We start from the raw sequence: 14252 nt of genomic DNA, 5'->3' as shown, positions 1-14252 counted from the left end.
CATTCTTGCTCTTCGATTTAAATTGTCATCTCAGGTCGCATAAATTGATATATGTCACAATTTTAGTAGTATTTTATATTAACCAATTAAATAGAAAGTCTATTTTAAAAATATTCACTTAAAATATGTTACGTTAAATAAAAAATCATCAGATCTCTCAATCTTTAGGCATTATGTAGTTAGGTGTTGGAAAGCTTGCGGATGTCATCTATCAAGGAGGTTTGCTGTGTAAAACAAGAAGCTGGAGGCTCATATTTATTTGGAAAACAGGCAAACAAACGTTGGTTACTTGGTTTGATTAGGTGGTTTAGAATCAATGACAACCTAAAAGAGTTTACTATTTTGCATTTACCTGATCTACTGACCATTTTGATATTTGTTTTTGGTAAAACTGATAAATTACCCTTAATTAAGGATCAAGGTGCCATGTGCAACCAATTTGAGTTTTCCATGTACAACAGGAACCCTATATAAACTAATACCCATATCTTTGCACATGCACATAAAGTTTTAAGAATCATGGTTACCATAAAAAACATTGTCGTTCGTTTGGCTCTGTTTTTCTTGGTGTTTGCTGCCCTCTTCGCTCAACATGAATGTGCGTTTGTCTCTGTCACACTCTCATTCTGCATGACATTTTATTAAACTTTTCACAGAACCCTACACCTATATATTTCATAAGGAGAAAAATGCATGGTTTTTTGTCCTAGATTTTGCCTTATTGCACAATTGCATGATCTGTCTATCATTTAAAATGTGTCATATCATTACGTGGAATTGGAAATAACAACAACACTATGAATAGCTTGTATATACTGAGCATACTTCCATCTGATCACTTCATTATTGTTCTGAAAAATGAAAAATCAGAAATTATATAACTTCTTTAAGGTGGTTTGTATAATTTCTCGTTAATATCGTATATGTCTTGATGGTTGCAGGCAAAACCTGTGAAAATATACCGAGGGATAATGGATTCTGCATGCCTCAGGCTTGTGACTTTTATTGCAAGGTAGAACTGCATCGTGACATAAGTGCTCGTGGATATTGCAGAACGAAGCCTAGAAAAATTTGCGTGTGTAGTTTCTCCTGCTAATTACTTTTGATTATTCTCAAGGGTTACTTGATGTATTGTTTTTGTATGGGAGTAAAAAAGTCGAAAGGAAACTTCCTTTCTGTGTTACTTTTATTTTTTATTTTTTTTATGATTTGGGGAAGGGGATTTCGAACTTCGTGCCTCCATTTTGGAGGCTGGAGATTATGTCAATCAGACCACATATCTATAGCCCTTTTTGTGTTATTAATATGCATGCGATAATGTATTTCATTGTATAAATAATGGGGTATTGGAGACCATGGATGAATAAGAATTCGTGATGGTAAATTGATACTTGAATTTTTTAGTTTTCAGCACCCAATTGTTGCATGGTTTCATGTAGAAATCCGTGAGATCGAAATCAAGTCTGGTTTTTCCTGAATTAAATTCCTTGACAAAGTTTCAAACAAAGATTAGATGTTTGAAAAAAAATTGTGTTTATAATTGGATATCTTTTACACTGCAGATGTTCTGGATGTTTGAGAAGAAAAGTATATGAAATCCTACAGGTCACTGCTAGGGAGCCCGATTTGGGTTTGATTTTTTTTCACATCATTTTTTTAATACTTTTAAATATTTAAAAAAATTCACAATATTATTAAACAATATTTTCTTAATCACTTAGTTAAAAAAACTAAAAAAAATAAAATGCCCAATTGGGCAAAAAAAAATGGGTAGCCCAAATCAGGCTCCCTAGCATTTTTCAATCCTAAAACTCCTACTAAAGGTTTTGGCTATTGAAACGGGCTATGTTTGGTTGTTCAATCAAAATCAACTCATCTCAGACTAATCATTGATATGACCCACTTTTTTTTTTTCATAAAAAAATTAAACTCATCTAAACTTACTTTATATATTTCAACCTAAAAAGTTAAAACTCATCTCAACCTGAAAAAATTAAATTTATCTCAATGAGATCTACAAAATACTACTATTCACAACTTAACTCAACTTACCTTAAGATCCAAATGCTGCCTTAATGTCCCTTTGGATCCGATTGGTTGAAGAAATAAAGGTGTGGGAAATTAGGAATGCTTCAATGATAAAACTGGAGGTGACCTCATTTATCTAAGATAGTGGATTGTTTGAGTAGTTTGAGGGATCATAAGATTCTACCATTCTTCCAAATCCTACATCCATTACAGCCCACTTTATCGACACTGGCCCGATAACGACTTCATTCATCTATCAATATTCAATAGTTTGAGTCACTTTGACACCATGCTCATGCATAGTATCAATACATTTTAATCCAGCTTAAAGAGTTCTCCTTTCGTGACTCGAACTTGTAACATTATTTCTATTTTGATAGTAATTGTCAAAGGCCCAACCGGCAACCATTGATAGAAAAGTCCTAAAATTATTTTATATTAATTTGGTTAAACTTTTAACTCAAACACAATGGGTAGCGTTTTAAAAAACCCATATTGCTTAATAAGCAAATATCTGTTATAGTCAAACTGATAATTATAATTTCATCCCGTTACCAAGTATGATTTGAAATTTGTGTGTTTATATATCAATTGCATGTTACAAAAACAAGCAGTCATGTTAGCAGTAAAAACAAGGAAGAGCTGTTAATGAGAATGTAGCTGTGAGAGGTGGTGTATATGGCGGGTAACTGCTCATTCCTTCTCAGTCGCGGGAAGAAGAAATTGCATGCATAGGTGGGATCGAATCCAACCAAGAAAAAAATTTTCTTTCTTGGGAGAACTTTTCTATCATGTAACACATTTAAGTAAAATAAGAAAGAGATTAAAAATTCAGAAAATATAACTATATATGAAACTAGATCTCAATAATTTACTATACACGTAAAAATAAAATTCTAAAAACACAACTTAATATAGTTTCATATTTATGATGATAATATTTTATGGAATAATATTCATCTATTATTATTTTGTAATGAAATATTTAAAATTCATTTTTTTTTCATAAAATCTATCAAGTGATCTTTTAGAATGTAATCTTACATTCTAGTGCGTAATCAAGTTAAATAAGTTTCATGTAAAATCTAGATATTTTCATGTCACATTAATAATATAATTGAGATCTTAAATAAATTTTTTCTTGCTCAATGAAGTTTAGAGGATAAAACTTCTAAACTATTTTTCATATAGATCATCATCCTTAAATGATTTTTTTTTTTTTTTCACCTTAGATTCCATATTAAGAAACCTAATATTATATAACAAAAAACTTTGGGATCCATGTTAATAAATTTATTATTTCTACTGCTTCTTCTGATATTCTTTTGTGTTAAGACATGTTAAGGAATGAACAAAAGGAAAGCAGCTTAAGGGTTGCTCATCTGACTCATTTTCTGACATACAGGCAATGAGAAAGCAACGGTAAGGGAATCCAACAAGCATACTTTAACACTGAATCATAGATTAATCTTTCTACTTTATATAAAATATATATAAGTAAACTCTTTAGTAATGAAAGTATGTCTATCCCTTAACATTGTTAGTAATATCTGATGGCATTAATGTATAAGCAAGCAGTAAGGCCGGTAAGGGAAAGCTCTAGCGTACTTGTGTGGCATTCACAAGACAACATAAAGCTACGAACCCAAAAGAAGCAGGCAGCATTAATATCATCGAACTACGTTACCCAACAAGCTGTTTGTTGAAGGGGAGCTCTGCTCACTTAACCAAGGATCATGCATAGAAACAGGGGAGCTATCCTTTGTCTCCACCATTAAAGCCTCGTTCGCTTGTGAAACAATTGATGATCTCCGACTCCCTAACTCTGCCTTCCCAACTGTCATGCCTCCTAGTGATTTCCCGCTTCCATTACGTGGTGATGAGCAAGAGGATGCCACTGAAAACGATATGCACATGTTTTCCTCGAATGCCCACCCGCTGCGCCTGATGTGCTCCAACTCTTCTGCCACTTCCACCATAGAAGGCCTCATTTCACTATGGAAAGCAAGGCATCTGAATGCAAGCTCAGCCACCTTGTGAACAGAATAAAGTGTCCAAGCATCCCTATGTGGCTCAAGGAAAGGATCGATTATCTCATCCACACAATCCCTCCCAATTCTATCAATAGCAAGTGCTGCCAAATTCACCTCACTAGGAGGTCGACCAAAATCAACTACTTTCAATGCAGTTATGATCTCTAATAAAACCACCCCAAAACTGTAAACGTCACTTCTATCAGAGAGATGGAAGTTCTGATGGTATTGAGGATCAACATATCCTGGAGTCCCTTGCGGGGCCGTTGAGATGTGTGATGTCTCTGTCATGCCCAGTCTAGAAAGGCCAAAATCGGCTACCTTTGATTTGAAGCTGTGATCCAATAATATATTGCTCGATTTGATGTCTCTATGGTAAATCGGTGGATTCATGGCAGAGTGGAGATATGCAATGGCATGAGCAGTTTCAGCAGCAATTGTGAGCCTTATTGTCCACGGGAGTCCGTTGCCCCTCTCTCTTTGTAGATGCTCTGAGAGAGTTCCATTAGGCATAAATTCATAGACAAGGATCTGTTCACCCTCCTCTATGCAGCAACCTAAAAGGCGAACTAGATTTGGGTGGCTCACAGAGGAAAGAAGCTTGATCTCATTCAGAACTTGGTCAATACTGTTGGTATCTCTATATTTGATCTTTTTTATGGCAACCCACTCATCATCTTGAAGCTTTCCTGCATAAACCGTACCAAAGGCCCCAGTCCCGAGTCTCTGTCTCTCTGAGAAACAATTAGTGGCTCTTTCTATTTCTCTGTAAGGATACAAAGGAACACTGGAGTTGCCAGCTGCTTCGCAAAGGAGGCGTATTGTACTCATTCGATTTTTCAAACAAGTGGAGCGGCGCCGAACAAAGTAACATGTCATAGACAGACAAGCCATGATACAAGCTCCAGCAACAATCCCTAAAAAACAAAGGATGTGGATCAATTTGCCAACTCAAAATTCTTTAGGCCTAACTACACTGCAGTTAACACCGTGGGATATATGGAGATGAGATGAGATGAATTGAGATGATTTGTGAATAGTAGTGAAATTTGTGTGTTGAAATTTATGAATAGCAGTGAATAATAGTGAGATGAGTTGAGATGATAAAAATCATGATAGGGATATGAACCTCCTCAGACTAAGTAATATTCCTGTTAATTTTCAGATGCAAAGACCTGAAAACATTTAATAGAAAGTGTTCTGATGTTTCTTGTTAGCAGAAAACTATGAGAAAAATTCAAACCAGAAACAAGGAGAGAAATATTTTCCAGAAGTTTTTGTCATTCCTCAAATTAGCTAAAAGAAATGTCGGGTTGAAGAAGGAAAGTTGAACTATACTAAACTTTTCATCATTCATCTAGCAAAGTAGGTTTCTGCAAGTTAACAACAGAAGACTTACCTCCAAGGAGAAGACTAACTCTAGACATACGTCCACAATGGCCAGACAGGTACCTTGCAGAATTGCAATCAGAAACTGCAAAAAGTTTCAATTGAGTTACATCAAAAGGTCATTAATTACAGATGTATATAACTTTGCAAGACAAAAGACCACATCAAATACTTAGCTTCTTCCTTTTATGAAAAACCAAAAAGCAAAAGAGCAAAACAGTAATTTGGAGTTTGATTATATTCAGAAAATCATAGAAGATTTCAATTCATAAATATATTATTAGCACAAGGTCTGTCTTATCTCCTTTTTTGACTTTGTTGATTCCAAGTCCAAACCTATCCATAACTTAAACATGTGATTCCCCTAAATCACTCCATAAACAACTGAAAGGAAATGCAAACATGCTTTTGACTTCTTTTTATTTTTTATTTTTTTGGTCTATTATGTATTCTAAGGTCTCGTTTGGTTACACTGTTCAGATGAGATGAAATAAAATATTTTATTAAAAGTTGAATAAAATATTGTTATAATATAATTTTTTAATATTATTTTAATTTTAAAATTTTAAAAAATTAAATTATTTATTATATTTTGTGTAAAAATTTAATAAAATTATAATGATTATATGATATGAGATAATTCAAACTTCTTTTTTTTAAGTATGATTTCTATTTTCTAGAAGCAAAAATTATAAATGAGACTAGTGCGAACCACATATATCAACATAAAATACCAAATTTGCCCCCCTGCCCTCCTCCCCTCGTCAGAAGGGCTTATCTTTCTACGGGGCTCCATCAAAGTGACCATTGTTTCTCAACGGTCCGAATTTACGTCTGTACGACCTTGGACTTAAGACTAATAAAAGTCAATGACGTGTCGTTTTTTTATTGATTATCCTTTGTCATATCGGTCCCACTCACGCAATTTCCCAATTACGCCATCCAACAATAAAAATACAAATAAAAGATACAAGACTCGGCGAGTTGACTCACGTTTCCGGCAACCGCTGCCGCTGGAGAACCCGTCACCGCTAAACCCATCTTTACACATGCACCGGAACCCTCTCTTCCCGCCGGGAGTCGAAACCGGAGTACAGTCGGAATCAACAGAACAATTACACTTCCCTTCGAGCCACCACCCCAGCTCAACCCTCTGGAACTGGAGCGAAACCAGCGATTCGTTCCCATCCGAGTGAAGCAAGACGGACGAGAACAGGAACTTGCACTTCTTCAAAGTCACGTTCTTGTAGCTCATGATCTCCGCTTTCCCTTTACTCTCGTCGGCGAAGCAGCTTATATTATCGCTCTTGGAATTGCAGGTCTTAACATCGATCAGGTTACGGACGAAGCTGGTGGGTACCATGCAGGCGTTTGACTGGGAGGTACAGCTCTGAAGGAGGAGGCTGTTCCCCGATGTCAGCGCGTAGTTGGTGCCGAAGAGCGGTTTGATCAATTCTATAGAACGGTTACATTCCGTCGGGAGATCGACGATGATGCTGCTTGAGGTTATGTTAAGGACTCGGAATTCGCCGATTCGGATATCCGAGTTGTTGGCGCACGTTAATTGAATCGGGCACGATCTCGAGAACCCAAATGGGTACTGTACAGGTTGATTAGCTCCGCAAGAGTTGTAGTTTTTACAGGAGCCTGAGTTCCCCGCACCAGTTGAGTTTTCGGATGCAGTTGGGTAGACAATCAAAAGTATGATCGCAAGGGGGAAAAACACCATTCTGTAATGAGGAATCGTCCTCACTATGGAGAGGAATTGAGGCCAACCTGAACCTGAACTGGGTTTAACCCGCAGCAAGTAATCATAACCCGTTCTGCTGCTAAACGTAAAGGAAAAAATCAAACAGAGAAGTTAATATTTGAAATTTTGAAGAGCCGGATGAAAAATTTGTATACTTTGAGAGTAAGAGTAAAGAGAAAGACAGAGAGACTCAGAGAGAATCAGAGAGAGCTCGGAATTCTGGAATTAATGGAAGAATTAAAAGCTGAGCCTGTGGATGCCGTTGGGAGGCCATCCGTTCCAATAAATGCTCATATATATGCTTCTGAATCGATTTTCATGGAAAAATCGTATTTAATATGGCATCCAACGAACAGACCTTATTACCTCTGAAACTGGATCCCTTCAATGCCTGCCGAATCACGACGTAATCTACTAAATAGCGAGCAGTTGCTTCTTCTTCAAAACCAGAAAAAAGGGGAAAGGAAAAGAAATCAAAGGCAAAAACTCGAAACTTTATCAAGTCTTCGAGCTTGGGCTGTGATTCTTCTGGATCATAAGAAAAACATCAAAGAAGACAGCCAAGCAAACCGTGTTCGTGTGCGTGCGTGATTTTGATGAGGAACAAAGAAACTTCCTTTCTAGGCTTTTTCTGCCTGTGATTCTTTTTATAACGTTCGTACCCCCCAAATGCCCCTGTAGTGGACGCCAATTTACAGACCTATTTGTAATTGGGATTTGGAAAACAAAAAATCTACTCAACTTCCTACTATTCACGCAACCTCCACACTTCACATTATTTTTAATTTTTATTATTTTTTTCTTTTATTAAATATTTATTATATGAATAATGAATAAAAAATTTGAAATAATTTAAAAAGAATAAACTCAAAAAAAAATTTAAAAAAAATATTAAAAATTTAAAAAATTTAAAAAAGTGTGGAGTGTGGAGTGTGGTGGAGGTTGTGTAGCAAAACTCTTTGGAAAACGGAAAGCACCCAATGCTTTTGTTCCAAAAATTATTTATTACAAAAATATATAAGTTTTACTATTTATTATTTTCAAACACTACATACTATATATTTTTTTAATTTTTTTAATTTTTTTTAATTTTTTTGTTTTATTCTTAAACTAATTAAATTATTCTATTCAATATCTATACATCATACATTTAATAAGAGAAAAAAATAAAAATAAAAATAAATATAATGTGTGATGTGTGAAATGATGAATAAAATTTTTTAAAATATATATACTCAAAAAGGCCTAAAAGTCATGGACTAAAGATTCTTGTTCCATTAATATTTGTGGACCTCCTTCTCCTCCTCCATATGCTTAATTATTTTCAATCCCCCATTTAAAATTTGCTTGAGGGATAAAGGGTACTAAGCCATACCATTGACTTCCTACCTTAGATCAGCACACTTTTAGGAGATATACACCATCATCATAATATATGGAGTTTACATGATTACCAAACAATTCAAATTTTGCTATCATTTGGAATATAAGTACGAATACGAATGATTGATCTAATATGTGTGAAATACATAAATAAATCGATGGATAGATCGATATATATATATATGAACTATATATGCAGTCACTTTTAGGGCTGCAAAAATTTAATATGCAGTCACTTTTACATATTACTTGTGCACTTTATTAATATAATTGGTAGTATTACTTTTTTTTAATATAAAATAATTATTTTGGTCAATTATATTATTAGAGTGCTTAAAAAATACGTAAAAGTGACTGTATGTAACAAAGTTCAATAAATAATATTGTCTTTAAATTTTCAAAATGCATAATCTTTTTCATTAAAAAAATGGATTACAAATATTTAAAACGTATCACTTACTGTAAAAGTCTTAAGACTCTCTCTCTCTCTTTCTCTTTCTCTTTCTCTCATATATTTTCTATCTCTGTCGAATTTAGGGCTGCAAACAGTCCGGTCCGGCGATGGACCGAATATTTTCAGTCCATCATTTTTCCGGACCGAACACCCAAAGGGACCGAACCTGACCGGATCGGTCCGGCCTATTTTTTTTAATAATTAATAAAAAAAAATTATTTAAAATACTAAATTAAATTAAGTGACTTATTAATGTGGATTATGTAACAAATTCAATAAAAAAATATTTTATATGGTCAATGATAATAAATTATATTATTAATTTATATAATTACTATATAATTAACTAATTGATATTATATATTTATTAATTCATAGAATATTAACAAGTGTTAATAGCATATTTAAAATTTTATATTGTTAATAGTGATAGGTTAGATAAAGATATATATAAAATATTATTAATTTATAAAATATTAACAAATATTAATAATATATTTAAAAATTTATATAATTAATTGTACAATTATTATATATAAAATATATATAATTTTTTTTTTTCATTCGGTCCGGTCCTGTCTCAAAAAACCGTGGACCGTGGACCGGACCGAATGTTTTCAGTCCTCTAAAATGTGGACCGGACCGGACTAATCTAAGTCTCGATCTGGTCTGGTCCGGTCCGGTCCGAAATGGTCGGTCCGACCAGACCGTTTATCACCTCTAGTCGAATTAAAGAGCGGTGGATGAGAAGTCAAAGGTTAAAATCCACTTTGAGTGCCTGCCTGAGCAAGAAAATTCATCAGAATTCATATAAATACCATGATTTTGATATTTTAAGTTCTTATTCGAATGTGGATATTTTGGTAATATTATAAAAATATAATGTCGAAGCATTATTGTCAACGTCGGACACTAATGTCTGTTTCAACACACTTGTTTTTTCTTTGCTCCAGACCCTTTTTCTCATGACCCACGTGGTCCATTTGCCGTAAATAACAAGATGTTGTATAACTTTTTGTCTTTAAAAATAAGTAATATATTTTAAATAAAATAATTATGCTGAGAAGAAAAATGGATGGGTTTCTTAACAAATTTTCTTTTTTATTTTTAAAAGAGAAATAATTTAGTAACAAATAAATTTTATAAAATAAATTTATAAACTGACATAATCTGATATAATTAGATATAAAATAGATCTAATACATTACATAAAATTACATCAGTCTATAATTTTATTTTTATAAAATCTTTTTACGAATGTAGGACTACTTTTTTTTAAAAAAAAGTCCTTCAGTACGTAGAAGAATATTACGTAGGGCACTAGATTTATCAAATTTCATGCACATCCATACATTTACATAATCTGAAAAGTGGATTGGAAAGTTGTCCAATGAAATTATGGGGCTCCATATCTGAAAACTTTAAGCTTGTGTCTTCTAGTACTATTTGACACCCTTTTGATTTGTGGCTATGATATTCCATCATTCTAACATGGGGGTGATGCATTTTATTAGGTCTAGCCAATGTCCATTTGAAGAAGAGTCATAGTCCAACTTTAGACCCACATGGAGTGTATCTGAAATGAACATGTTTAGGAGCAATTACTTGTCAAATTGGAAACCTCTGGTTGGTATGCACACTTCATAAGGTTGGTTGGAAACCTCTAGTGTGTGGAGAAGGGAAACCATGCTCTCAAAAGAATTGGTGCAACAACTTTTTTACATGGTGGATTGCTTACATATGTTTTCGTTTTTAGGGTAATTGGCTAAGACTTGGTCTAATTGATATAGGAAAATGCTAGTCCCATTGAAAGTGGGTACCGAGAGAATCCGCTGATTCTCTATTTTTTTACTTAATAATTAAGAAAACGTCTTTTTTGAGAAAAACTAATTACACAATTGGTAAAAATTTTTGTTGGTATTTTTTGGTGACCGTAACATGATCCATCGATATATATCTTCTAATTGTCTGATCGAATTGGATAAAAATTACTAAACGTGTAGACATGTACACTTATTGTTGTAATTCATGAGTCATCATTATGGGTAACCTAATGTTATAATTTATATATCTTATCTATTCTTTTTCCCATTTTAACATATTGGTAACCTAAAAATATTGCATAATAGATTTTCAAAACCAAAACAATATCTAAAGATTAACATATATTGGATTTAGATTAAAAAATCTTCAAAATTGATCGATGAAAAGCCATAACGTATAAAATAATCCTAATTCTTTTGCAGCCCTAATTATACTGCAACTTCCAATTCATAATAATAATGTTGCTTTCATATAATATCTTGGGCCATACGGTGAGGAGAGCTTTGATTAAGCTTGAATGAGAAAATAACATAACTTGACCGTTGGTATCACGGTGGGACGCGGATGTCGGCCGGAAAACGACAGCCTTAACTGGTCCCATGCATGCATGTTGCTGTTCCATGGATTTCGTGTTCTTCACAAGCAAAACATGCATCACCTCTCTCATCTATCCTCTCCTAGCAAATAGAAAGATATATAGCCACACAATCACTTATATATATATAATGGTGTTAATTTTAAAGAAAGTGTATATAAAGAAAAACGATTATTTATAACGAGAATAATTATTTGTAATAAAAATTATCTTTGTAACAAACAACTAACTATAAATAAACATTTTTCGGTAGTTTTATAAGATATCATTTCCTATAAGCTTTGGGTTGTGGCCTTTAGAATCGCCTCAGAACGTTCCTTGATTGACTCTTTAATTTTATAAGATATCATTCAATAAAATGATTATTGACTCAAAAGCAACACACACAAAGGTTGTGGGAAGGAGACAGGTGAGGATAATCATGGTGTGGAAAAAGAAGACAGTGAAGCATGAATAGAAGTCAAAGCTTCTGCACATGCCCTGCATGTTGCTATTTTCCTCTTCATAGAAGACTGAGTAAAAGGATTGATTGATATGGTTTTGTTTGGATGCCAACAAAAAAAAATTAAAACAAATGGAAGTGATTTACATTGTGATGAGTTTGAACAATTATTTGTCAATAAATAAATAATATTTACAGTTGTGGAGTATGCAAGCACCGAGCAATCTCTTTAAAAAAATTGAGTAAATATGGAACCAATATGAAAAAAATTAATTTTTTAATAGTGAATCTCACTCTTTTTTAAAAAAATTGTGCAACACTTCTATACTCTATGATTGTATGTAGCATTACTCAATTTAAAAACAAATATATTTTATAGAAGGAGTCTACAAATTCAATCTAATGTTTAGCAGGGCAGATATGGATTTGGTGCTCCATCTTTACTTCGCTCGAGTTCACAAGGGCCCATATCCAGCCCAAAACAAATTTTCTTAAAAAGAAAAAAGAAAACCCTACCATAAACCCTAGACCTCAAAATTTACAAGTTGAAGAAGAAATTCGTGGATCGAGAAGATAGCTATTCTGACGCATCGGAGGAATTCACAGCTGATCAGGTTTGCTCTAATGCGTTTTAAGGAATGAAATTAATCCAATCAAAACGGAACATTTGCAGAAAACTTAATTTATATGTTCTTGTTTTGTTTAATTTGATGTTATGCAAGGGAGAAAATTACTTTCGGAGATACGAAAAGTTGAGAAGGAAAATAAGGCCAGGTTCGTTACCTTTTATTTTCTATGAATGACGCTTTCGTTTGTTTTATGTTCTGCTCGGTTGTTAATAATAAGGATTTTAACTTTTAATGTAAGGGTTTTATCTGAGATGAGGCCATGAGAGCTTTTTGGCTTGTGGTCAGGAATGTGATTATTGTTGGGTTTGTGGTGGATGGTTTGTGAGTTGAGAAAATACCAGATAGAAAGTTTACTCAACAGTCGCGCAATGAGTCGTTCAAGTGAAGCTCAGCAGAGAGTTCTCTCGAGTCTCGATCAACAAGTCACTCGAGCGAATAACTCAAGATCTATTTTTCTAGGATTTCTGCCACTAACTATTATATGTTTTGAGAGATATCTTGAAACATAGAGAAAGAGAGAGGCAACCCTTGTGTGTGTGTGTGTGAGAGAGAGAGAGAAGGAGAGACATTGTATTGCTCTATAATGTTCTTACTTTCTTCTGAATAAAATTCTCTGCACTTCCGTGAATGTAGGTATGTTGTCGAATTACGTAAACTTTGTGTCGTATGATTGTTTATTTTTCTCGTTTCCTATTACTTTTCTGTAGCATCTTTGGGGTGAACTTGGTAAATGTTTTCCACAACAATTGGTACCAAAACCTCAAGGTTGGCTTCCAAGGGAGAACAATGGCAGGAGATGAAGTGAAAGCTGGAATCGAGAAGTTTGACGATACAGATTTTGGGTGTTGGAGGATGCAGATCGATGATTATTTTTATGGGAAGATGCTTCATCTTCTTTTATTGGTAAAGAAGCCGAACAACATGGAGGATGCTAATTGGAACTTATTAGATCGACAAGTCCTGGGGGTTATTCGGCTAATCATGTCAAGATCGGTTGCACACAACGTTATCAAGGAGAATGCCACAACGGATCTCATGGTGGCTTTGTCTTGTATGTATGAAAGTCGTCAGTGAATAACAAGTTGAATTTGATGAAGAAATTGTTCAACCTCAAGATGACCAAAGGTACATTAGTTGTCTAATATTTGAATAAGTTTAACACTATTACAAATAAATTTTCATCAACTGAGATTGAGTTTGATGATGAGATTCGGACATTGATCATGTTAGCATCATTGCCGAATAATTCGGAGGCCATGAAAATGACTGAGTATTTCTGCTAGGAAGATGAAGTTGAAATATGATGACATCTGAGATCTAATTCTTGCTAAGGAGGTGCGCAAAAGAGATTTTGGCAATATCTCAAGTATGAGTTCTGCCCTGAACGTTGACTCAGGTAGGGGACATCACAGGTCAAAGTCCAAAATCATGAGCAAGAACAAGTCAAGGTCTAGGCAGACTTGCTGGAACTATGGCAAGACAGGCCACATAAAAAGAAACTGCTAGAATCTGAACAAGATTGAGGATGACACTATGAACATGGTAACTAAAGAAATATAGAATGATCTATTTCTTGAAGTGTATAGTTCAGTTGACGATTGAGTGTTGGATTCAAAGGCTTCATTCCATACCACTTCACATGATAGATCATGCAAAACTATATTTCTGGTGATTTTGGTTTTTATGATATCAAATGACTGGATGATAAGTAATGAATAATAAATA

General features: G+C 34.0%; 1 protein-coding gene and 1 long non-coding RNA gene across 6 annotated transcripts; one reads left to right on the top strand and one right to left on the bottom strand.

Moving 5' to 3' along the window:
* Nucleotides 1-3538: 3538 nt before the first annotated feature.
* LOC108995358 (wall-associated receptor kinase-like 14) lies at nucleotides 3539-7832 on the bottom strand. 5 transcript variants are annotated; one of them, XM_018970919.2, is made up of 4 exons: nucleotides 7559-7832; nucleotides 6444-7279; nucleotides 5461-5535; nucleotides 3539-4978 (listed from the first exon to the last, which is right to left on the bottom strand). In XM_018970919.2, the coding sequence occupies exons 2-4, from the start codon at nucleotides 7177-7179 to the stop codon at nucleotides 3699-3701; spliced, it is 2091 nt and encodes a 696-aa protein (XP_018826464.1). In that variant the 5' UTR covers nucleotides 7180-7279; nucleotides 7559-7832; the 3' UTR covers nucleotides 3539-3698. The 5 variants fall into 5 exon arrangements, with proteins under 5 accessions (XP_018826464.1, XP_018826465.1, XP_018826463.1 ...); XM_018970920.2 differs by having other exon boundaries at nucleotides 6444-7276; XM_018970918.2 differs by having other exon boundaries at nucleotides 7567-7832.
* A 4605-nt stretch (nucleotides 7833-12437) lies between these two features.
* On the top strand, nucleotides 12438-13641 carry LOC108995383. The gene is made up of 3 exons (XR_001996849.2): nucleotides 12438-12512; nucleotides 12621-12672; nucleotides 13235-13641. It is a non-coding gene; the product is annotated as an uncharacterized LOC108995383 (long non-coding RNA).
* The last annotated feature ends 611 nt before the right edge of the window (nucleotides 13642-14252 follow it).

The sequence above is a fragment of the Juglans regia genome, chromosome 7 (genome assembly GCF_001411555.2).
Source record: "Juglans regia cultivar Chandler chromosome 7, Walnut 2.0, whole genome shotgun sequence".
NCBI classification, from domain to species: Eukaryota; Viridiplantae; Streptophyta; class Magnoliopsida; order Fagales; family Juglandaceae; genus Juglans; species Juglans regia.
The sequence above is the reverse complement of the archived record's forward strand: the minus strand, read 5'-3'. Positions and strand labels throughout refer to the sequence as shown.